The sequence below is a fragment of the Capra hircus genome, chromosome 9, assembly GCF_001704415.2.
Source record: "Capra hircus breed San Clemente chromosome 9, ASM170441v1, whole genome shotgun sequence".
Taxonomy (NCBI): Eukaryota; Metazoa; Chordata; class Mammalia; order Artiodactyla; family Bovidae; genus Capra; species Capra hircus.
Genome location: NC_030816.1, coordinates 31,109,124 through 31,133,377, shown reverse-complemented (window position 1 = coordinate 31,133,377; position 24,254 = coordinate 31,109,124). Strand labels below are relative to the sequence as shown.

Below are 24,254 nucleotides of genomic sequence, written 5' to 3'. Positions count from 1 at the left end.
GTCCTTGTAATAGGGTGTCTGCTGTAAATGGACCCTTTGCATGATTGTTTCCCTGAATTAGAGGATTCCTTGCTGAAGGCACAAGACCATTGAAGGAAGTAAAGCATCTGGTTTGTTTTGTAATGAGAAGCAGGAATGCAGGGTCCACGCTCTTAATAATAAACAAACAGGACATTGTATGCCATCATCACAGGATGTCCTTCCTTCAACAGAGGACTGACTGGGACTGGAGGAAAAGCCGGACAGGGCTCCCAAGGAAGAGCTCCACTAATTACTGCCTCTGTCTGCTTTCCACTTGCAGTGATCAGTTCCACATTCTCTTTAAGAAACAGATTAATGCTCTACATTTTGCAAACACACTCCTCTGCCTGTGGGTTTGGGGGAGGGGAGAAAAGGCAAAGAAATTTCAATCTGTAGGATTATAACTTTTTCGTATTTCCCTATTTACTAAATAATTGAAAGAGGGAAATCAGTTTTACTAAGTATGAACTTTAATAATCAGGGGAAATGGACGCTTACAAATTTGGGGGCGGGACGGGCGGGGGGTTGGGGGGGAAGGAGTCCTTTATTTTCCAAGCAATAGCTTGAGGACTAGACAGCTCTATCTTATTTCATAACATGCAAATTAATTGCTCTTTTTCACGTGCTCTTTTCAAGTAAGTTTTGTAAACTCTCTAACTGGACCTGGGCCGAGGAACTCCAACAAGTTTAGATCCTTTTTAGGTTTCCCTGAATTTAAGGAATGTGCGCCCCCTCACAAAGCCGCAGCAGGAAGGAGGGCGGTCTGGAGTCTTTAGAATACAATACAGTCCGAGTCTACGCGGAGGTTAAGTGCCTTCAAAGGGAAGTCACGATTCCAAGTAAATGTTGAAATTCAGATACGGAGAGAGGAAGCTCTGGGCGCTCGCGGGCTGGGGGGGAAAGCCCTAGGCTGAGCTCGACGCGGCTTGGCCAGGTGCGGCCACGCCCCCTCTTCAGGCGACTGGTAGGAGTGAATCACGAATGGGAAATCTGCAAGCTGGGAGGGGGTAAGGGCCGAGCCGCCGGCCGGGTTAACCCAGACTGTAAGCGCAGCCGTGACACTCGGCCCTCCAGTGTTGCGGAGAGGCAGAGCAGCGCGGCACCTGTCCGCGCCGGGAGCCGGGACGCGGGCGCGGGCGGCGGAGCAGAAGGGCACCGCCGCGGTGCGCGCCAGCCTTCGGCCCGGAGGGGACGCGGAGCACTGCGGACTGTTTAGGCATGAGCGACATTTATCTCAGATGTTGGATATTTGCTTGGAAAAACGTGTGGGTACGACCTTGGTAAGGAACTTGATCTTGTTTTTCATTCTGAAATTGATCTGAAAACTCTCCCCACCCCTTTTCGGCTAACGTAGTCGCAGTATAAACCAGAAATGCTTCTGCTTTGGGGCACTTAGCACTGTCAAACGTTTATAAGACTTTTTCCTTATGAATCATTAACCCTTTCAGTTCTAGGCATAATTGTCAGTTCATTGAAATTTCAATAGTGACTCCGGCTCACCCCCGTCCAACAAAGTAACTATTCCGCGTTGGCTTAATTTTAAATTTTGGTTTTATTTTAACACTTATGTGGCATCGTGACTGTACGTGTCGCAACTACGTAGACTTAAGCACGTTTGTTTCAATCGTGACTGAGGGAAGGACAACTTCGCATCTGATTTTTAAAAAAGGGGGGGTCATCATATTTAGAGAAGAAACAGAATGGAAAAGCCACCCTGAAGGACTTGGACAGTGTTGTGTTTACATTCTAACGAGGACACGTTCTTACAGGGAAATAATACCCTACTCCTTTTTAATACGTTCCTACTTTTCCCCCCACACGTCTGTATGGGAAAACACTGCAGGCGTTGTTTACCTTTTTACCCCCTCTCTCTCTCTTTGGAAAGCACTTTTCCTGCGTGTGAGGGGGGGATTTGCGGGAATACCCTTATCACTTTACAAGTGGAAGCAGAGCTTGTCTTCTGAGTCTTCTATATTTGTTATAACTTTAGTTACAGTAAACTGTAGCCCATCAGTGACTTCTGGGAATTCGTACACTTTCAGATTTAAATGGAAAGTGCTATTTGTAGCTGAGGGCTCCCTAAAGGAATTCTCTTTAGGGAATTCTATTGAACAGTTTTATGTTTTGTTTTTGCTTTTTCAATCTGGCGTGAGATACCCACAGTCAAAAGAAACTGGGGGGAGTTTGCCCCCTGCCCCCCACCCCCATCTTTCCTCCTCTTTTCCTATGGTCCAAATGGTTTCTGAAAAGCTGCAACTCAGTGATGCTGGCAGGATGCAGTCCTTTTCAGCCTTCCATGTGAGAGGATGAAAGAGATCGCGCTGCAGAGGGGGTGTGGGGGGGGGGCAAGCTGTTTTGAAAGTTGTTTTGAGTTGGGAGCTGGTGGGAAAGTTCAGTCTTCCCCATTTGGAAAAGGCAGGCTGGGTTCCGCTCCTGCACCACACGCGCTTTCCATTTTTAGCTTCATTCAGAGGCAGACAGAGCTCCTTCCTCTTCCTCTCCTTGTTTGTGACACTTTTCTGAGGCAGCTTTTCCACAGCGTTGAGGGTCTGGCGGCCATGACCCCAGGCGTCCTGGGGCAGAGGACTGGGCGCCCACAACATTTTTCTGCTGTGAGAGGTAAAGCCAGGGATTGTTCGGAGGTGGTTCTTTTCTTTTTTAAACTTTGTCCCCCAATGAGGTTGCCACATTCTTTGTTGTTGTTGTTAAAGGATAGCATTTAAAAACCTTGCTTCTCCAAGGCAATCTTTATACGGCTTTTTGGCTCTTACTCAACTGTACCAAGCACTCTGCATCTGCTTTTAAAGTCTTCAGACGACTGTATTAGTCATAGCCTCTTAGAGGAGCCACGGGACAATGGGGATTAAAGGCCTTTCCCTTCTCTTCCAGGCTGCCCCCAAGTGTAGCTCCAGTGCTGTGAAGGTTCCAGGGTTGGCAGAAGGGACCATGAAAATGGACATGGAGGACGCGGATATGACTCTGTGGACAGAGGCTGAGTTTGAGGAGAAGTGTACATACATTGTGAATGACCACCCCTGGGATTCTGGTGTGGAAGGAGGCACTTCGGTTCAGGCAGAGGCTTCCTTACCGAGGAATCTGCTTTTCAAATGTGCCACAAACACCAAAGAGGTAAGCCTCTGGTTTCTTGCTGAAGAAGATTGGCACCTGATGCCAAATCTCCCTACTTGCCTTTGAGGCCTTGTATATCTGTGAGAATCTGTAAGTATCAGTAAATAATTGATCACTTAATTCACTTCTTTCATTGCCTTCTCTTGCCCTAAGTCTGTCCCTGCTTATTTTCTCCAGCTCTTGACTATTCCATATTAATTAGTAAACAGTTAAATCTTTTGGCAAGTTGACATGTCTTAGAAAAGCCGAATTGCAGCATGGGGTGGGTGAAATTGTCAGCAGCTTCGAGAAAGTTTCCTGGCCGCTCTGGACTCACTGGCCCTCATCACCCAGTACAGTTGCTTTGGAGGGAGAAAACTTTTTCTTTGAAAAAAAAATGTTTTCCACGTTTCTTTTGTCTCCTTTTGGTCACGAGATGGCTTTAGTCTCTTTTTAACGAGCCAGCTTTATTAGCTGGGTTTCTAAAATTATTCTCAAAACCTTGACGTGTTTATGAACTAAAGTGATGGTGTAAACTGAGAAGAGGTTCATGTAAAAGTGTCCTCTGTCCGGATGACTTCAGAGCTAACCAGTGTTTATCTGCAGCAGCTCCCTTGCTCTGGCAGGGCTGGCAGGCCAATTCCTTCTTAGCCTCTGAAGTGGGTACACTCTTTGTTGTTTCAAAGGGGTTGAAAACCCAAACTTGGAATGAGCGAAGGATTTGTGTTTACCCTTTTATATAATGATTATAGCAAGGCGTGATGTTTAGCTGTGAAAAACCTTGCAGAACCACTTCTTGTTTTGAGACTTCAGCTACTGCAGTTGCTCTCGTGGGTCGACTGCAGGGCTGAGTTGAAGGAATTGACCCCACCACAGACTTAGCACCACCATTCCTGTGGCTCACTGTCAATCTGTCACTGCCTTCAGAAAGTCGTGACAGGGGGGTCTTGTGCTATAGGAGTCCAGAATTCCATCCTGGGACTGTTCATTACAACCATGTCAAATCACTTTCCTCCTTCCCGAAGGAACAGTATTTGAAGGCTTTGAGAGCTGATTTGGGAAATACTTTGTCTCTTTCCTGTTGGTGTGTCTGAGTTCAGTGTTGTTAGTGAGGGGTGACACAGCTGTCTAAAATTAAATAGAGCAACTCTGCTTTGGGTTTCATTAAAACTCAACTCCCCCCCACCTCCCCGTTTTTCCTACTGGGAAAGAGGAGGCTAATTTCATGAAAAGCAAAATTTAAATGGTATTTGTATGTGAACATTACCAAAAACTTGACCCCAGAAGTCGGCCTTAATTACACCTTTTTTGTGAAAGTAACACCCTTTTCTATAGAAAGTCTCTTAGTTTGCGGCCCATGGAATCAGTGTAGGATTTGTTTGGGTCTGTAAGGTTTGTCTGTGGCTTTAAAAAGTGTAGCATTTTTTCCCAGATCAAATTTGACCAAATACTGGTCTGTTCCCAGATTTTAATTGTGTTGTGTTGCCCTGTCCAGCCGCTTGGGATTAAAGTCAAGACCTCCACTCTGGTTCATCCTTGCCTTTTAGTTCTGTAGTATTGTCTTCATTTCAGCTCTTAGCCTGTCTTTCAATTTTCATCATTCTATTTAAAATAATAGCTAAATAGAAAAAAAAATGCCCTTAGATCATTAGTCCAAAGTTCAAAAGACTAGGCACGTACTTAAGGTGTATACTTGGAGGCAGAGCCAGACTTGGAGCAAAGTTCTTCAGACTTTCCAACTAATGCTTCTACACTGTGCTACACTGGCCCCTCTTGGTGTCACTGTGGTTTTATTTATCGTCTTAACGTACTTCAGACCAATCCTTTATTAAGCTTGTTTGGCGTTTTTTCATTGCATGTTTAACTCCTTATTTCGTAGTTCAGCACTGAAAACGCATACAGTACCTGTATTCCTAAGGAGGGTCCTTCAGAACAAACCTAGTAAGAAGTCAGGGTTCTCTTATTCTATTTTCTCCTATTTGATTTTACCGACATGCTTGAAGAGAACAGTATGTCTTTAGTTCTTCATCATAAAAGTAAGCAGGAAACCAGCTTAAGTGTAATACTGGCCTAAGCTCCCTCTGTAATGTGTACCTGCTTTCCTGTTTCTCCTTCCTTCCTTTTTGCATTTTGGAAAAGGACAGCTCCTTCAGGATGGTGAAAGAGAACTGTGAAATTGAGCCATTGAGAGTATGATAGCTACAAACCAGTTCTAGGACAGGAACCTTCAGAATGGATGAAATGTTTACATTATCATTATTCAGTTAGTTCTTTCAGTCCCACAAGCCCTGGAAAGAGGAAAAAAGCCTTTGTACATGTAGTTTTTATCTGACTGATGTATCTTGCCCTTCTTTAAATGTTTTCATTTAAGTAGCAGAAGATGTTACATTATGTACTGATGTGCTGACATCCTGGGGATTTTTTTTTTAACAAGACCATTTTTCATTATGAATTTGTGCTATGTGTCAGCACCTTTTTTTTTTTTCTGGTTTAAAAACAAAACATACAAACCATATTTCTGATCTTGACCCTCATTTTTAGATTTAGTTTAGAATCATTTTGCACCTTTAATGAGGCTGTTCTTACTTCCTATTTCCAAAACGCAAACCAAATATAGATGTTCTATTCAAAAAACTTTTAAAACTTTTTAAACTGCTGGGTTATTCTTTTAGGGGGATTTTCCCCTTGATCTCCTGAAATAATCTACTGTGAATACTTGAACACAGAAAGATTGATTTAAACACTTCTGTTCTAGAAGCCGTAGCCTGAACTGAGCTTGCTTGCATTGAATTCAGAGGCTCTGTGGCTCTGAGCCTGAACTCCAGCGTCATGTGGCAATTAAACATCAGGCCAATGATGGGGACTCAGTGTCCATTTTGATTGAAGTCCATTATTAAGTCATCTGTAAAAAGTATCTCGCCATAATATGCAATTCCCTCTTCATACTGCCTTTTATTGGGAGACCATGTAACCAGGCATTTCCTTTAATATAAAGATAATTAAGGAAACTTTCCAAAAACATCTCTTTCCACTCCATCCCCTTTTAAAAACAATGGAATAAAGTGCAGGCTGAAGTCTTGGTTCACTACAGAGCACTAACCATCTCAATGCAAATATCCTTGTATTCAAAATAGAATTTTAATCTAATGAGTCATTTTTTTGAGGGGGAGGGGAAGAGGTAGCTAGTAATTAAAATGATTTTAATATAATTTGGGGTGAGGATACTTAAACCATCGTTAGACCTGAATGATATTTCTGCTTGAAACTCAATGAGATTCATGTGTATTCATATATTCGTAAAGAGGGAATTTGTTTTTTAAAAAAATTATTCTCCTTACTATCAAACTTTCATTCAGCACTCTTAGTCCACCCATACTAAGTTGTGACATCTTCATTTCGTAAAATGGAAAACAAGCCCTATTTTTTGTCTGCAGGTCTTGGACTTCAGGGTATGTTGTGTAACTGAGGCTGTTGATAGATCTGTAGGGGTCAGCCCAGCACAGAGCACACAGCTGGGAAGAGCAGGCCGGCAGGGAAGTGTGAAGGCCAGCATCCTCTCGCTGGTAGATTTATGGGAGGCACACAGGAGTCCCGGCCCAGCAATGATGCTTTAGGACCCTGGTCAGTTCCAGTGAAGTTTCCTTCCTGAGCTTAGGTGAACACATTCTTAATTAGTCCTTCTAGTTCTGGGAAATTCAAGGCACACACCAGGTTTCCCTACATTATGTGCTGGCTCCAAGGATAGAACGTTGTTGGTTGTTGGCTAAGATTCACATCCAGATCTTTGCAGGGCCAGAGGGAGAAGTAGGATTTAGTCACTTACTTCCCATTAAAAACTATCCTGGTTCTGATCCCCGCTCCGGTTACCTGGCTGAGCTCAGGAGTCTTAGAGCTGGAATCTTAGTTATAGCTCTTACGTCCTCTTTGAATAATTTCTCAGATAAGGATCTGAGATGAAGGTGCTGATTGTGAGATAGGGTGCTGAACTGGGAATGGATACAGATCGTATATGAGCTAAACAGTTCCTTCCAGCCTCAAAATTCTATGATTTGGTGTCTCTATTTATTCATGTGTGAGTATATAAGTACCCAAAGCTCTATGGATCTCAGAACTTAAAATATTAGTGTTCTGTCTCATTTGTAAAGATAATCTGGTATTGAGGCTCTTTTATTTGTTTGGGACTTGAGGATTTCCCTAGACCTCCTTTTCCAGACAAATTGCTCTCCTGTCTTATCTGGTGAGTTGTATTTGTATGGCTATTGATGGAGCCCTTTAATGCCCTCTCATATCTTCTCCAGTGACTTTCCTAATGGCTGCCCTCAAAGATGTTTGGTGGCGTACGTCTTCTGCAAATTCTTTTGTAGCAACAAGTTGCTGGTTGACTTCTTTCGGACCATAAGAAAATGTTGTATATTTTCTTAGTGTAGGATTGAGAGCTGAATACGAAGCCCATTGGTTAAAAGAATGGCAATTCAGGAGAAAAACCCTGACCTCGATGTCATACTATTTGTTGGTAATCAAGCTCTGACTCCCAAGACATTGTCTGCAAGAGACTATAATTTAAAACAAAGTTGATAAACCAGTTGAGTACCTTTTTAAAAATTACTGCTTTAAAGTGGATATGTTGAAAATATCAACTGCTAATTATTGGCTCACCAGTGAATGACATTATTTGTTTTTCCTGTTTGTCATTTTAATATTATGGAATAATCACTCAGATATGAATGCCAAGTGATTTCTGCCATAAAAGCCAATTCCATGAATTTTTCAAATTCATTTCAATAATATGTAATAAACAATAACCTCTGAATAAGTCTACCTAAGCTCTAGGATTTTTTTTTAACTCAAGACTTTTATAAAGTACTCCTCAGAGCTATACTGCCAACATATGCCAATAACGATGAACTGTTATTGAAAGGGCAGATAGATGTAAATGAGGCAGGGGAGGAGAATGAAATGAACATCTGCTTTTTTCAGCTCTTGCCAGAAATTCATAACGGACCAAAAATAACACTCGAGCTCACCAGCCTTGTTTCAACTTGTGTTGGGTATAGGAAATTTTCTTTTTTTCTGTCTTTCCAGTCTGGGTATGCTCCATTGGCTTGTATATTTAATATTAAATTTTTAAAATTAATTTTTAAGTCATGTATATGAGAAAGACTGGTCTGTCACAAGCGTGTAGGTGTGTTCTGTATCCTTTTAAACAAAGATTTCAGTTGTTGATGCGATTTAATGAAGTATCAGTGTATATCAAAACCAAAATCTTAAATTCCACTGCAAACATTTATTGATTCATATATAAAGGCCTACCGTTTCAGGTGCACAATTAAAAAGGAGCCACCAGGGATAATAAAAACTGGAAATAAATATGTTTTTACCTCTCCTCTTGGTCCATATCAATAAGGCATTCAGTAAGTGATTTGTTTTGGGTGAAAAGAAAATCAAAATGGGAAAGTGAGTGAATAAAAAAACAAAACAAAATGTACTGCAAAATGTTGTAAGGGACTGTTACAGAGTTCTTTTGAATAATGATGAATTGCTTCCTGATTAGTGGTTGGTGACTTTTTTTTAAAACCCCACCTCCCACCCCAAGAAATTTACCATCAGGGAGGAACTGGTATAGTTAACATGTTTCTTTTTAGCAAGGCCCTCCAAAGTCAAATGTGTGATCCATCCAGTCTAAGAAAGTCATTTCCTCAGATCTTAGAACCCACAGCTCTCCTAGGTATAAATTCCATTTCAAAGGAAGACTTTAGACCACTGGTTGAGCAGAAGATGCTAGAGAAGAGCAAAGTTACTTGAAAGAATTTCCTTCTACCAAAGAGAACTTACAAGTTATAAATAAAGGGGAAAAAAAAAAAAAAACCTCATCTGGAATGAAAAAAATATATTATGTTTTGTTTTTGGTTCCTTAGCCCTTTGTGGAACAACCAAAGAACATTACTTTGGTTTCTGAGGTTAAAACTATTTTATTCCCCTTAAGTACACTGTGTTTATGGTTTGAGGGAGAAGAAGAAATAGGAAACTAGGAACGGGCTAAAATGATCTAACCTTGACTGTCTAATTCTGCAGCATTCGAAACTCATTCTAAACCGGAATAGTTTTACCCACTCTGTTCTTCTAGCATAAAAAGTATTAATAAAAAATATTGGACCCTCAGTCACCAGAGAACTAGACTGTTATACTTGGCTGAATATTTGCTGATGATCTGTGAGTTTAACAGATAGTCTTCCCCAAAAGTCAAGCTCGTTAATTATATAGGCACCATTAATGTCTGCTCTCCATAGCACAGTTTTGTTATTGGTGGTATTACCATTTGACAATTCAGTTCATTGAAATGAAAAGATCGATTCATATTTTACTGTTGAACTCACTGTTTCATGTGTTTTACCCCCTTTAGATTACTGGAGTGGTGAGTAAAGAATACATACCAAAGGGAACACGTTTTGGACCTCTAATAGGTGAAATCTACACCAGTGATACAGTTCCCAAGAACGCCAACAGGAAATATTTTTGGCGGGTAAGTAGGGAAATTTTTCCCTACTCATTAAGTATTAGGGGGAAAAAATGAAACTAAAATTGCTGGGTCACTTCCTTTTTCAACTGTCCTGGAGCTCCCCACAATATTCAGGGTCCCCATGGACACAGGGAATTCTAAGCAATTGTGACGAAACTGGTTCAAAATTCAGCCTGGGAAACACAGCTTGAAGGTAGTTGGGGTGAAGGAGGTGGTCTGTGTGAATCTTAATTTTTGCGATTCATTAGAGTTTTGTGATGAAAGGAAACAGTTTGCTGCTTGCTTCAAGGGTAAGTTCATTTGCATTTCTGTGCAAGGAAGTAGTAATGAGTCACCTTAGATTTCACCCCTTCTTGATTTCTTGCTGACTTAACTTTAATTGAATGGACGAGTAATCACAAATGAATTACCTTGAAAATAAATGCCATTTAGGAAGGATGAATAGAAGATGGTACTGGAGGAATGGAAATGGACTACAAGGCTCATCCTGTTTAAATGCATCTGTACCATGAAACTACTGGATTTGACAATACATAAGTTATTCCATAGTGTAAGGAAATGCTTACAACATTCAAGATGATAAACTTTCCTTTAACATCCCATCTAGTCAATCCAGTTTCCTTTGGAATATCACAGTTAGAAAGAATCTCACAGGTGAGCTAATTAGATAGAATCTTTCGGTAAAAGACCCTGGATGAGAATGAATAGAAAAAAGTGGACGTTTTCCATTTTCCCATCCATGTCTCTGGATACTCCATTTCCTCAATTAGAAAATAAATTTAAAAGCAATTATATGTATGTATATAGACTTGCATAAAATGTACATGATTCCTGGGAAACCTTTATTGAAATTCTTTCAAGAAACAGTTGCATGGTGGCAACAAAAACTGTATTATACTTGTTTAGTCGCTAAGTTGTGTCCTATTCTTTTGTGACCCCATGGGCTGTAGCCCACCAGGCCCCTCTGTCTATGGGATTTCCCAGGGAAGAATACTGGAGTGGGTTGCCATTCCCTTCCCCAGGGGATCTTCCCGACCCAGGGATTGAACCTGTGTCTCGTGCGTTGGTAGGCAGATTCTTGACCACTGAGCCACCGGGGAAGTCCATATTATACTTATTCTGGTCGGATTTTCCTAGAATGCTTATATTTTTTGGACAAGTATTTTTATAAAAGACCTGTATTTTGTGATCACCTAGAAGCTGTCCTAAGAAACAAGCTTTTTTTTTTTTTAAACCCAGGAAGTTTTGTGTTTTAAGAAATCTATTTTACTATTTTCCAAACAAAAGAGATCACTGAGAATTTTCCACTATGAATTGCGTGCTCACAAATTTAATAATTACTCATACTTAAAATACATTTAATACCTGACTAATAATGGGTAAAATGTGAGTGCACTTTTGCCTTTATTGCCAATAAGGTCTTCTGAGAAGTGAGCCATAGATGTTTGTAATTCTTGAGTCTAAGGTCTGAATTAAAACAATCCAGCATTAGTCTGGTTAATGCATGGTCCTTTCAAAAAAAATGACAAATATTTAAGAACCTCCTATCTCTGTCTCAGTTCCCTAGTTTATTGAAGATTCACTCTTAAGTAGCTGAAATGCTTTCCCTGAGAGGATTTACTTGAATTGGTCCTTCACATGCAAAGGATACTGTAGGAGATAACTCCCCACATGTTGTTAAAAGCATCCTGATTTTGTTGGCAGGAATATGAACATCTGTTGTGAGGAAAGAAAAAGTTTCATGCAAATTACACACAGAAGAGAAGGGATGTTCAAGTTGAGAAACCAGTGACATTTCTTGTAACTGTGCTATGAGTCAGCACGTTTTTAATCTTCTTGATAATATATGGAAATAAAGGGAGGGTGATAGGCAGCAGTGTTCATCTGACGTATCATTATTTTATTTTCTTGTGGGTGGGTGTGTGTGTGTGTGTGTGTGTGACTTCATGGCATCGACATTTCTGTTTTAAAATGAGGATACAGTAAATTGTAGTCTGTGGAAGACTGACTGGAATCAACATACCCGAAGCTTTAGAAAGCAGTTTCCGCCCAGCGAAGAGTGCAAGAGTGATGGAACCCCGTGTTCCTGGAAGTTTGCACATCAGAGTAAACAAACTTGAAAACCCCTCTTGATAGCAGAATTCACCCAGCCTTGTTCCATTTTCTCTTAACAAAACACACCGCAAAAGCTCTCACAAGCTGCTTTGATGAAGCCACATGTATTTCCCCCTTCACAATTTACAGGAAGTTACTCTTAAAAGAAAGTGATTCTGGTGTTTACTGCCTGTGTTAAAGGGACAGAGTTCCTTTTTGTCTCTGATAACGTTTGAGCGAAATTCAGAAACACTTTAGAGATTAACATAGTCAGTATGTGACTAAGAACAAAGCAATGACCTGCTGTCCGGTTAGAGCAAAACTTCTGCTGTGAATCATGCCCTATGACTTGGAGCCTCCAAGATGCAGAAAACCAGGTATTGCTTGTATATGTGTAAGGATCTTTCTTAAGTCTGAAGATGAGATTGCTATATCTTAAAAAGAGGGAAAGAGAAACTTTCTGGGGAAGGTAAAGGGTCTGTTTATAGTCATTTCAGTAAGACTTTACCTTTTTACTGAGTGGCCTGAAGATATCTGCTAACCAGAAGTAGTATTACTTTAGGACAAACTTTGAATTTCTCATTTTGTATTGCTTTTTGGTTTTTACCTCTTCTTCCAAAAACACAAACCCTATGGCTCTGTGAGTGGTGTCTTAGCCAACCTCCTCACAGATAAGAGGGTTCCCTCTCCCTTCCTCAGCCTTGGAAGAAAAGCGCAAGGCCGAACACATTAATCAAGAGGAAAAGTGACTTCTCAGTAGACTGTCAGATGCTGGCTTCTGTCCCAGTGTTCACTTTGTTATGGCAGGTGAAGTTCACCTTGGCCCCACCCAGCGTTTCCACAAAAAGGCAAAGTTCCAAGTATTCATATGAACAAGTGTTACTGCTGGACTATGAGGCTTGGGGGTGGAGGATGTTTGCAGAGTTTAAGCCTTGGGCGGGGGTGTAGGAAACGGCAAGTACAGAGGCCATAGAAAAAGCTGAGAGACTCAGTTTGACGCACTCAGTCGGGTTGGTCTAATACCTAGTGACTCAAAGCATTAAAAGTCAGAATGATCGGAACTCAAGCCAGTAGTGTTGCCTGTGTGCCATTCACTGCGCTACCAGATAGAGTACTAGGTGCGGCAGCTCCTTAAACCAAATCTTGTGTTTCATTTTTCTGTAGCTTTTCCCCAAACATGAAAAGACCCTAAAACTGAAATGGAAAAGGTAACTGACAAAGCGTGCCTTCCCTGTTTCCTCCCTTATTTCTGCTGATTCAAGATAACTCCGGCTAAACTGATTTCCTTTTCTAATGAGGCAGTCAGGGACCAGAAATCACACTTGCTGTGTTTATTCTCAGAGGGGCTGGCAAGCTTTCCGTTGCACTGGGGGCTTTCTTTTCCATGTCTCTCTTCTCTTTTGCGCAGATCTATTCCAGAGGGGAGCTTCACCACTTCATTGATGGCTTTAATGAGGAGAAGAGCAACTGGCTGCGCTACGTGAACCCAGCACACTCTGCCCGGGAGCAGAACCTGGCCGCCTGTCAGAACGGCATGAACATCTACTTCTACACCATTAAGCCCATCCCTGCCAACCAGGAGCTTCTTGTGTGGTACTGCCGGGACTTTGCAGAAAGGCTTCACTACCCTTATCCTGGAGAGCTGACAATGATGAATCTCAGTAAGTGGATTACAGAAAAAAAAATTTAAAAATGCTAGTAATGTCAGTTCTGCCCCCTTTGCACTAATAACATGTTGTTTAATTACATGGCTTCATTTGATGGGCCAAGTAGGTGGCTTAAACTCAGCACTGGGGAGAGAAAAACAATTTTTTTCAGTCTCTATTCCCTATAATGAAACTTGATCATTTAAAATCTACTAAGAACAACTCTGAATGTACAGGAAGAAATAAAGGTCCAATGCTAATCTGTCCAAAAGGGGACAGGTAGGATTATATTGTAATAGAGATTAGTTCTGACATGCCAAGGATGAAAGGTATAGTTCCTTGTTTGTGGTAATTTGTCAGTGCTTAAAATATGCTTTGAAATGTAGATGCGCATTTAGTTATCAAGTTATGGTCTGATGTGAAACATAAATTGTTTCTAAAAAAACTTGGAGCTATAATTTTTCAAATCTTATTCGAAATGGATAACCCTGAAGATTTTATATCTTCGCTTCCTTCCTTATGGTAAAAACCTAATTATCTGATCTCCTGATCGGTATTACAGTAACCACCTATCACTTTTATCTTAACAAATTTTCAGTTCCTTAGGTTTATAAGCTTTTACTTTTCTATTGGTTAAAGTTGCTGTCATGACCTCTCTGCAAAAGGCTACTTTGTTTTAGTCATTCTCAAGTGATCTCTAGGAATGATGTAAGGTTTACCATAAAATTCCAACCTGTTGTAACTATAGTTGTATATTCTCAGACTGCTTTTAAAGCAGATTTTTAAAATCAGCTCCTTTTGGTTTCAGAGTTTGGCATCTAAATGCTGAAATTTTTGTAAGCTTTTGTTTTGATCTCATTTCCAACATAAGGAGAAGTTGGAAGAACAGTACAAAGAATTCCCAGAAACACTTTACCCAGATTCATCAATCATCCCTCTGCTGTCCCATTTGCTTTATCTGGAGTCTAAATTGTTTTAGTTCACATTTTGGCCTTTCAGACCTTTGGGATGGATGTTAATATTAACATAAATTAGAATTTGACTTAAATTTTTAGCCAATTAACAAACCAATTACTTATCCTAGTCAGGTATAATCCAACTCTATAGCTGTTTGGTACTCACCCCACACTGTCTAGTTGACTGCTCTCCCAATGATCTCAAGACTATATTTGTAGTTTTCTGAAAAGCTAAGGCTATAAAAGCTTAAAGACCTCTACCATAATATCTTTAAATTTGTGTTTGTGGTCCTTACATACACACATATAGTGCACCCTTGAGGTTTGGGAAAAAAAACCTTGAAATGTTTGGAAACAAATTGGCTTCCAGCTTGAGCATAGTAGGTATAATCAGGTCCTGGCCAATGGTGGTGGGTCTTTTCCCTCATCTCTTGAGCACTCGCAAGAGTCCCCATTGTATCACTAGTGCCCAGCGTCCCAGGAGCCCCTCTGCTCTCTCCGTCTCTGAGGTGCCAGGCCCAGTGGTAAAAGGCAGCTTGCACTCCAGCAGGCCGTCCCCCAGGAGCATGCGCTGCTGCTTCCTGGCTCTCTCAGCATAGCCGCAGCTTCCTCTTGAGGGTCTCCTCCCATTCCTTGAGCTTCATCATTCATGGATTCAGAAAAAAGACTGATTTTTTATTTTCTTTGAACTGTAACTCCATTTTAAAAGACCCACCTTGGTGACTTTTGCAGTAACCACAAAGAAGTTTTTTCACATACATCCCTCACCTCCTTCCGCACAAAGAAAGGTCCTAAAGGCCTGCATTTTTATTCCCCAGCAAAAGGCTCAGCACAGAATTTTTCAGGTTCAAATGGTTATTCTTTGAGCTCTGAAGGAACTGTCACGTTCTCTATGAAATGACACCTTTGTTCCCTCAAATATCTGTCGTTGTTTATGCAGAGTTTTTTCTAAATGGTGGTTGAACATTTTCAGGTACCCATTCACTGTCCAGTATTCGTAGTACAGAATGAAAGTTCACAATAACCAGTCACAGTAAGCCAAGACTCCTGCTGCCTGTTGTGAAACCAGTTGTCTTAGGTGTGGTAACATGATTGAGATGCTGATCAGGAAAATTTCCACTATTTCATCAGGCTTAACAGGTAGATTGTGTCTTCAAATGAGTTGTGTTGGGTTCCATGTTTCATGCACAGTAGAGTCCTGTGTCAGAATCTCTGTGAGGGCTTTAAACTGGCAGTGATGGTTCAGTTGGTAGAGTTTTGAGGAGAAGAGATTTGAAGAAAACTGAGGTCAAGAAAAATAAGTAGCCAGAAATCACATATAGTTATTAAAAAAAAAAATAGGGAGTAGGAATTATTAGGTTTAAGTCTTATCCTCCCAAGGTTTTGTGTTTTTTTTTGGTATATTTTTTTTTTCAGTCTATCTAACTAGCCCATCTAGAAAACAGTTGACCAAATTATAGACTTCTAAATGTTAATCTGCTTTCTCAGTTTCAGTTGAAAACAGACTTTGTTTTGCCTACTGCAGAACTTCTAGGTTCTTTCTTATAGTCTTGGGGGTTCTTATTATAGATCGAAAATGTGAGTCGGCATAATTAAGCCATTCAGAGCCTTCAGAAGCAGTTCACTCTTGAAATGACTCCGTCCGCCTACAGCCATTAAAGAATTAAGAACAAAAACAGATCTTGATTTTCTTTTTCAAGTTAACTCAAGCTGCTGCTGAGTGGGAGAGTCAGAAATGACACCAGCTCCACTGATTACTCAGCTACTGAAGGATGGTTTTTTTAAAATATACCTTCATGTAGGCTCCACGAGGGCTTCCCAGACGCCACTGGTGGTAAAGAACCCATATGCCAGTGCTGGTAGATATAAAAGACGGGTTCGATCCCTGGATCAGGAAGATCCCCTGGAGGAGGGCACAGCAATCCATTCTAGTATTCTTGCCAGGAGAATCCCATGGACAGAGGAGCCTGGCAGGCTGCAGTCCATAGGGTCGCACAGAGTCGAACACAACTGAAGTGACTTAGCAGACATGTGCACAGATTCCGTGACTGACACATTAGAACACCTGAGGGGGCTGATATTGCTCTGTGGATATTGTTTTGTTTTTTTTTTTAATAGGAAACAAATGTGTTTTTGTGAAGGTGTAAGAGATACTGAACATTTATCATGGAGCTATGATACACTAGGCACACTCTGCTCAGTATTTTGCATAGAAAATAATAAATTCCAACTTTTTCTTGCTGTTGGCTTGATTGTTAGCTCTGCAGCAGTTCAATAATTGGATTATGGAGATGCTCAGCAATAACACCTGACTAAATAGAGGGCAGTGCTATGGACAGATTAAAACTTCCTGCTTATAGCTTTAATTTATTGAATTTTAGAACCCAGAGTGTTGAAGCTACTAGAAAAAATTAGGAGACTTAGATGTAATTTGCCACATAAAAATGGCAGAAAGTTGTGATGGTGAAGTTTCTGTGTTTTCTTTTTTTTTAGGGTTATGTCTTTTTTTTTTTTAACCTGAGTCTATATGGTTGCCTCCAAATCATTCTTTTTTTGCCTCAAAATTCCCTCCTGTGGCTGTGAGATGCCTTGCCTATCTGCTTTCCAACTTAGTTGTCTCTCTTCTTTTACCATTTCAGCTTTAAAAAACAAAAGTGACAATTTGAACTTCCTGCCTGCTGAGCCTCACTGAAAGACTGATATTGGTCTGATAAGGGGCTATTTATTTTGGTTTCATGGCTTCAGAAATCCCTCTCCCTCAACAAGCTTTCCATCACTGCCCCCATCAGCATCTTCCCTGATAGTGTCTGGGCTGTGTTTATTCTGGGGCTTCGGGCTCACCCGGGAGTAACTGATAACAGCCAGCAGAGATAACATTCTGAGGGGGCTCTCAAACTGGAACCGAATCCCTCAAGCCTGTCAGCCTAGAGAATGGATTTGAAGAGTTCAGACTCTGGAGTCCACAGAGTTCATTCCTAGACCTATCAGGTATCAAGCCTAGAGTTCTTCTCCATTAAATCAAGCAGGGACAACAAAATGATGCTTTTACGGAGGCTTAGCAAGGTCCCCCGAGCCTGCCTTCTTCTCAGGCTGAGGCCAAGAGCTCTCCTGCCTCTCATGGCATCTATACAAACCCACAGCTGATCCTTCGTCTCTCCCTACACTGAGGGCAAGTGTGCAGGCTGGAGTGCCTACCAGCCAGTAACCAGAGCTCCAACCAAGCAGCTTGTATTTTACTTTTGGTTTCCAGGGAAGGCTGAGCAGGGAGTGGTCGGTTTTCCCAGCTCTGGCTGGTTGGTGTCTTCCCGAAAGCATCTTTCGTTCTGCATGTTTGGAGGGAGCAGTGCTGGTGGCATGGCCTGGAGAACCTGTCGTAAACAGGCCCTGTTTAAGAACATTGCTGCTGTTCCTCAACAGTCTATTTACCGAGTAATAATATGCCATCTTTTGGAATAAGTGTGTTCATCTTCGCTGCCTGTTTTCTTTGGTGCTCTAAGTAATTGAACTGGCTCGGAAAGTGCCATTTGTGGTTTGGCAGCGATGACTATGTAACACCTTGTGATTCCGGGGGACAGCATTACTGGGAGCCTGGTGAGACCCGGAGCCTCAGTGAAATTCTGGTGGTGTCAGCAAATCCAGAGGAAGGGTTCACATCACCTTGCTAATCGGTTTGACAGAGGCAGTTTGAACAGGATTTTATCAAATTCGTATTAAACAAGAATGGAGGTGAAAATTGATGACTGCTTATTACTTGAAATGAGTCTTCATCTTTCACATCTGGTTCACAGGGTGTGCTGATTTCCTTTAGGTAAACTGACTTTTATTAACCTGTGACACCCCACACCCAGTATTTCATGGAGATACGCTCCTATTCTAGATTGAACAAGACTGTTCTATCATGAGGTTCCTACCAGTGGAAACAGTCATCCAAACGATGTTATTCATTTGACTGATGCCACCGGTGACCCGGTTTTGCTGAGGAGGAACTGGAGTGGCATGAGCCTTCCAGAATGAGTGGGTGTTGAGAAGCCAGGTGGCCCTCTTGGGGAAGCTGGGGCTCAGGTTTGCTCAAGGAGAGAGAAGCCTGGGCAATGTCGCTTCAATTTTCTGTCTCCCTCTGAGTAATCATCACCCTTTCTTTATTTCAGCACAAACCCAGGGCCGTCCAAAGCAGCAGAGCACTGAGAAGCATGAACTGTGCCCCAAGAGTGTCCCGAAGAGAGAGTACAGCGTCAAAGAGATCCTGAAACTCGACTCCCGCCCTTCCAAAGGGAAGGACCTGCACCGCTCCAACATTTCACCCCTCACTTCTGAGAAGGACGCGGATGACTTCAGGAAAGACGGGAGCCCGGAGATGCCCTTCTACCCGCGCGTGGTGTACCCGATTCGCGCCCCGCTCCCGGAAGACTTTCTGAAAGCACCCCTGGGATGCTACGGGATGGAGCGGCCGCCCTACGTCACTCACTCCCCCATACCGTCCTCCGCGACGCCCAGCCCCTCGGCGCGCAGCAGCCCGGACCGGAGCCTGCAGAGCTGCAGCCCGCACAGCAGCCCCGGGAACACGGTGTCGCCGCTGGCCCCCGGCCCCCAGGAGGCCCGCGACTCCTACGCCTACTTGAATGCCCCCTACGGGGCCGCCTCCGAGGGGCTGGGCTCCTTCGCCGGCTACGGGCCGCCCACCCACCTGCCGCCCGCCTTCATCCCCTCCTACAATGCGCACTATCCCAAGTTCCTGCTGCCCCCTTACGGCATGAACTGCAACGGCCTGGGCGCTGCCGTGGGCAACATCAACAGCCTCAACAGCTTCGGCCTCTTCCCGAGGCTGTACCCGGTGTACAGCAGCCTCTTGGGCGGGGGCGGCCTGCCTCCCCCGATGCTGGCGCCCGCCTCGCTCCCCAGCTCGCTGCCCTCAGAGGGGGCGCGCCGCCTGCTGCAGCCCGAGCACCCCCGGGAGGTGCTGGTGCCCGCGCCGCACAGTGCCTTCTCCCTCCCCGGGGCGGCAGCCAGCCTGAAGGACAAGGCCTGCACCCCCACCAGTGGCTCCCCGACGGCCGGGACCGCCGCCACGGCCGAGCACGTGGTGCAGCCCAAAGCTACCTCAGCGGCTGCTGCGGCCCCGGGAGGCGAGGAGGCCGTGAATCTCATCAAGAACAAAAGAAACATGACTGGCTACAAGACGCTCCCCTACCCGCTGAAGAAGCAGAACGGCAAGATCAAGTATGAGTGCAACGTCTGCGCCAAGACTTTCGGGCAGCTCTCAAATCTGAAGGTAGGCCTGGCGTGGTCACCCCCTACCCCCACCCCCCAAAACGCGCGGTCTGTCCCCGGGAGGACACACAGCGCGCCTGAGTACTTAAACCTCCCGCGGGTTGTAGATTGCGGTTTCCTCCGTGTAAGACCCAGGCATGGCATCCTCGGCCACGCAGCTTGGGACCCGTTACTTCCCCTCCCCCAAGTGTCTTCTGATTAATAAACATCTGGGGTTTGGGCTAGAGGATCAGTGTGGAGTCCCTGCCTAGCCTGTGATTTTCTTTAGCTCAGACACGACAGAGTGTTCTGAAACTCACATTGGGGTTTGATTTGTTCTAAGACTTCACCTTGGTGTTTAAGAGGTTTGCATCCTAAATGCCCTGAGTCTTTGAGCCGGGACATTCACTCCTACAGCCTGCAGAGTGGGAGCCAAGCTAAGGTGTTGTGGCTTCTTCCCAGGTCCACCTCAGAGTGCACAGTGGAGAACGACCTTTCAAATGCCAGACGTGCAACAAGGGCTTCACTCAGCTTGCCCATCTGCAGAAACACTACCTGGTACACACAGGAGAGAAGCCACATGAATGCCAGGTGGGCAGTGTTTTCTGGGTAGAACTTTCGACCTTTGCAGACAGTGTCTCAGCAGTCACCCTCCTGGTGTCCTAAACCAGCACAAGAATTCTGCCTTCCTTAGGCTGCTGCTGAGATGACACAGCTGGCTTCCACTGGGTGGACAATGGTCGGGGAGGGAAATACCACCCTGTGGGAGCGTCCCCACGTTGCCCTATTTGCCTAATGCTGCAGTGAGGGGCCACAGGGAGTTTTCTTTCCCCTCCCAGGTTGTCCTGTGTGGGTGGGCAGCTGGCACCTCCCCTTGGCAGCTCTTAACCTTCTGGTCTCCATCCTCCCTCCTCTGCCTCCCTCCCCACACTGCAGGTTTGCCACAAGCGATTTAGCAGCACCAGCAATCTCAAGACCCACCTGCGACTCCACTCCGGAGAGAAACCTTACCAGTGCAAGGTGTGTCCTGCCAAGTTCACCCAGTTTGTGCACCTGAAACTCCACAAGCGCCTACACACCCGGGAGCGGCCCCACAAGTGCGCCCACTGCCACAAGAGCTACATCCATTTCTGCAGCCTCAGGGTCCACCTGAAGGGGCACTGTCCTGTGGCCCCAGCCACTGTGCTGCCTCTGGAGGACCTGACCAGAATCAACGAAGAAATTGAGAAGTTTGACATCAGCGACAATGCCGACCGGCTGGAGGACATGGAGGACAACATCGACGTGACCTCTGTGGTGGAAAACGAGATTCTGGCCGTGGTCAGAAAAGAGAAGGAAGAAACTGGCCTGAAAGTGTCTTTGCAAAGAAACATGGGAAATGGACTGCTCTCAGGGTGTAGCCTCTATGAGTCAACAGAGCCGCCCCTCCTGAAGTTGCCTCACAGCAACCCACTACCTCTGGGACCTGTAAAGGTCAAACAAGAAACAGTTGAACCTATGGATCCTTAAGATTTTCAGAAAACAAAAGGTGTTTTGTCTTGTTTCTTAACTTACGACTTGGCGAGTCAGGGTGCCCGTCGCAAGCGCTTGTACATAATTCCAGTTCTGCAAAGCTCTCCCTGACAGCAGATGGTTTCCCTCACTTCTCTGGAATTAAAGAAGGAACCCCAAAGTTACTGAAATCTCAGGGCATAAATGAGGCAAAGACAATATATATACCTATTATATATACTTACTTACACCCCATCTATATATTTGAACCTGTTGTATTTTGAATATTTGTGTGAATATGTTTGCATAGCCTCCCCATTGCTAAGACTATTGCCTAGCCATAATTATTTTTTCAATGATAATCCTTCATAATTTATTATACAATTTATCATTCAAAAAGCAATAATTAAAAAAAGTTTACAATGACTGGAAGAATTCCTTGTAATTTGAGTTAAGTGTTATATTTTTGTCTGGTGGCCATTCTTTGTAGATAATTTCTGCACATCTGTTTTAAGTATCTAAGATTTAGTAAACAGATAACATTACTTCAGTCAACCTCCCTCTATAATAATGGTTTGAAAGTGAGGTTTGAGTATTGCCAAAGTTAGGCAGTTGATGTGTTCGTTCACAGGATTATATTATTTGAACAGCCTTGTATCATTTGAACATAATTTGGGGGTATGTTTGCAGAATTACCCAGTAATAGGTAGAAGAAATAAAAATCTTGTATGTTTCTGTAGAGAGTTCAGCATTCCTGCCCCCAATCACGGATTTACCAGAAAGGTGGTAAGAAGGCTTTGCCAGTCTGTCTCCCTCTGCAAAAAAACAGCGTCGTCCCACCCCCAAAGTCATGTGACCATTTGCAGTGGCCATGAGACTTGAGCATCCCAATGTATTATCTGAAAATGTGAAGAAGACAAAATGCCATGTTTAAAACCACTGCAAAATGTTTCCAAAGCACAGGTGGTTTTGTATGGGTGAGGTCTGGGGGCATGAGTCCAGGTGTTTTTGTTGTTGGTCTTTTTTGTTATCACGTCAAAATTGCACAAGCATGGTGCTCCACCAGGAAGGATTTGAGTTAGATAGGTTCAGGCCACACTTTAAAAACCAAAAACCGGAAAACGGGTATTCTCGTTGTCTTAGGGTCAAAGCGGGTAATGAACATTCCTGTCCCCAATACATCAGTTGTATTTGTTTTTTTCTGTGCAACTCAGACTTTCCTCAGTATTTGTGTTTTTACGTTTTATGGTTAATTTAATTGAAGAAGAAAGGGCATTGCAAAGTTGTTCAACAACAGTTACCTCATTGAGTGTGTCCAGTAGTGCAGGAAGTGATGGCATCTTTAATGATTTGCTACTCAAGAGGAGAGAGCATGCATGCGCCAGAAAGATGGAATGCGTCCCATTCTGCCTCGTCCTCTGCTAAGCCCAAAGATGACACGTTGGCATTCAAGGTGTAGCGGACAATGATGTATATTTATAAATCTATTTATACCACTATACCATGTATATATAATATATTTATAACCACTTAAAATTGTGAGCCAAAACATGTAAAAGATCCTTCTTTCCTAATGGCAAAAAAGAAAAAAAAAAAACAAAAAAACAAAACCCTTTCTGACTCTCTGCTTAATTAACACTCAATGACCTCACAACTACATTGGTGAGCTTGGGCACCCCTTTGGTATTGTAAGAGATCCTAAAATCTTGGTGCAAAGGTGGGGACCGCATAACAACCAGGGAGAAAGAGACATACCTTTTTTTAACTATTAAGGACAATCTAAGATAGCTTTTTTTTTTTGTCACATTCTGATGTGGTCACACCCAAGTCCCAGAAATAGAAATCCCATCAACCACTGTAACTTTTCTCTCTCTTCCTCTCCTTCCTTCTTAAATAGCTGATGGATCACTAATCAACCTGGTTAATTATATATTAAGCATTTTGGTCTGTGGCAACTAATGTCAGCCTACAGAAGAGAACAACAAATTTAGGATAATCCAGGGAAACCTAAGAGCCTTACTGATCTGTTCCTTTAAATAATGAAACTGACAGTATGATACATTTTTTTCAACAGTGTTTGACAAACAGTCCTTGATTATAAGTAAACGAAAGAATCATACTCTGACATTGACATCAAATACATTCTATTCCCCATCACTCATTTGTTCTCTTTTTTCCCTCTCGTGCTTTCTTGTTAGTGGAAATTTTTACTGAGACCTGCACAGTGGCTTGAGACTTCGTAATTCTCTGTACCATCTGACTTTCCCTCTGAGGCCTCTTACATGTGAATGTTGAGCCCACAATCAACAGTGGTTTTTTGTTTTTTTTTTCTTTCTTCTACTCAAAGTTAAAACTGACCAAAGTTATTGGCTTTTTACTTTGCTAGAACAAACTATCATGTTTACGTACTGGTTTACATTGTTATTTATGTGCAAATTGTCAAAATGTAAATTAAATATAAATGTTGATGCTTTACCAGTGCTTGTCCAGCGTCTTGAATGAAGGGTGAGGGAGCAACACCTTAACCATACTGTAAGGGTGGCCTTAGAACAAATTCTGAACGTGACAGTTTACCTCCCTCCTGTTCATGTCCCCACCCCCATCCTCCATCCCCCAGAGACGATTCCCTAGTTCTCCCACCTCCGTTGGTGACTGCATTTGTCAGTGATCTGACAGAGTTGATCACCTGCCTCTCATAAATCGACAGTGTAAGAATTTTGTCTTTAATTATGGGCCATAAAAATGTCTTCTAAGAAAAGCATTTCAAGCATGAGCCAGCTATTGTTTGCTTTTGTTGGACTTTTTTGTTTGTTTTACTTAGTTGATGGGCAGTGGGGTGGTAGCGAGGTGAAGAAGACTTGAATTAAGTCCAGAAATGCCATCCTAGCCTTGATCCAGGATGTGTGTGTGGACCCAGCCAGTTCATGGGTGAGGGGCTCTGGGGAGCGCTGGGGGCCTGAGGAGCACGTTGCCCATTGGTGGCGTTGTCTTTGCTTCAGCGGTCAACACCCCACAGGGAACCGTAGGGAATCTTCTGCGTGGGTTTTCTGCCCTATGCGCTACAGTATTTTTTTTTCCCTTCACATTTTAACTCAGGAAGTAGATTTGCCACTTGTGCAATTTAAAACAAATTTCAAGAAAGCTGTTTGACAGGCCTCTGGGCACTTTGAGTAT

The 24,254-nt window shown here is 43.0% G+C and overlaps 1 protein-coding gene across 3 annotated transcripts; it reads left to right on the top strand.

Annotated features, from left to right (window-relative positions):
- Positions 735-23,555, top strand: PRDM1 (PR/SET domain 1). 3 transcript variants are annotated; one of them, XM_018053115.1, is made up of 7 exons: positions 735-1,301; positions 2,911-3,150; positions 9,530-9,649; positions 13,149-13,401; positions 18,491-19,611; positions 20,052-20,180; positions 20,526-23,555. In XM_018053115.1, exons 1-7 carry the CDS (start codon positions 1,260-1,262, stop codon positions 21,096-21,098), a joined length of 2,478 nt encoding a protein of 825 aa, XP_017908604.1. In that variant the 5' UTR covers positions 735-1,259; the 3' UTR covers positions 21,099-23,555. The 3 variants fall into 3 exon arrangements, with proteins under 3 accessions (XP_017908604.1, XP_017908605.1, XP_017908606.1); XM_018053116.1 differs by lacking the exon at positions 735-1,301 and adding an exon at positions 2,356-2,640; XM_018053117.1 differs by lacking the exons at positions 735-1,301; positions 2,911-3,150; positions 9,530-9,649 and adding an exon at positions 11,923-12,948.

Coding starts and splice junctions, on each gene's coding strand:
- PRDM1 (XM_018053115.1), top strand. CDS start 1,260: ATGTTGGATATTTGCTTGGAAAAACGTGTGGGTACGACCTTG. Junction 3,151..9,529: donor GTGCCACAAACACCAAAGAG/GTAAGCCTCTGG, acceptor TACCCCCTTTAG/ATTACTGGAGTGGTGAGTAA. Junction 9,650..13,148: donor ACAGGAAATATTTTTGGCGG/GTAAGTAGGGAA, acceptor TCTTTTGCGCAG/ATCTATTCCAGAGGGGAGCT.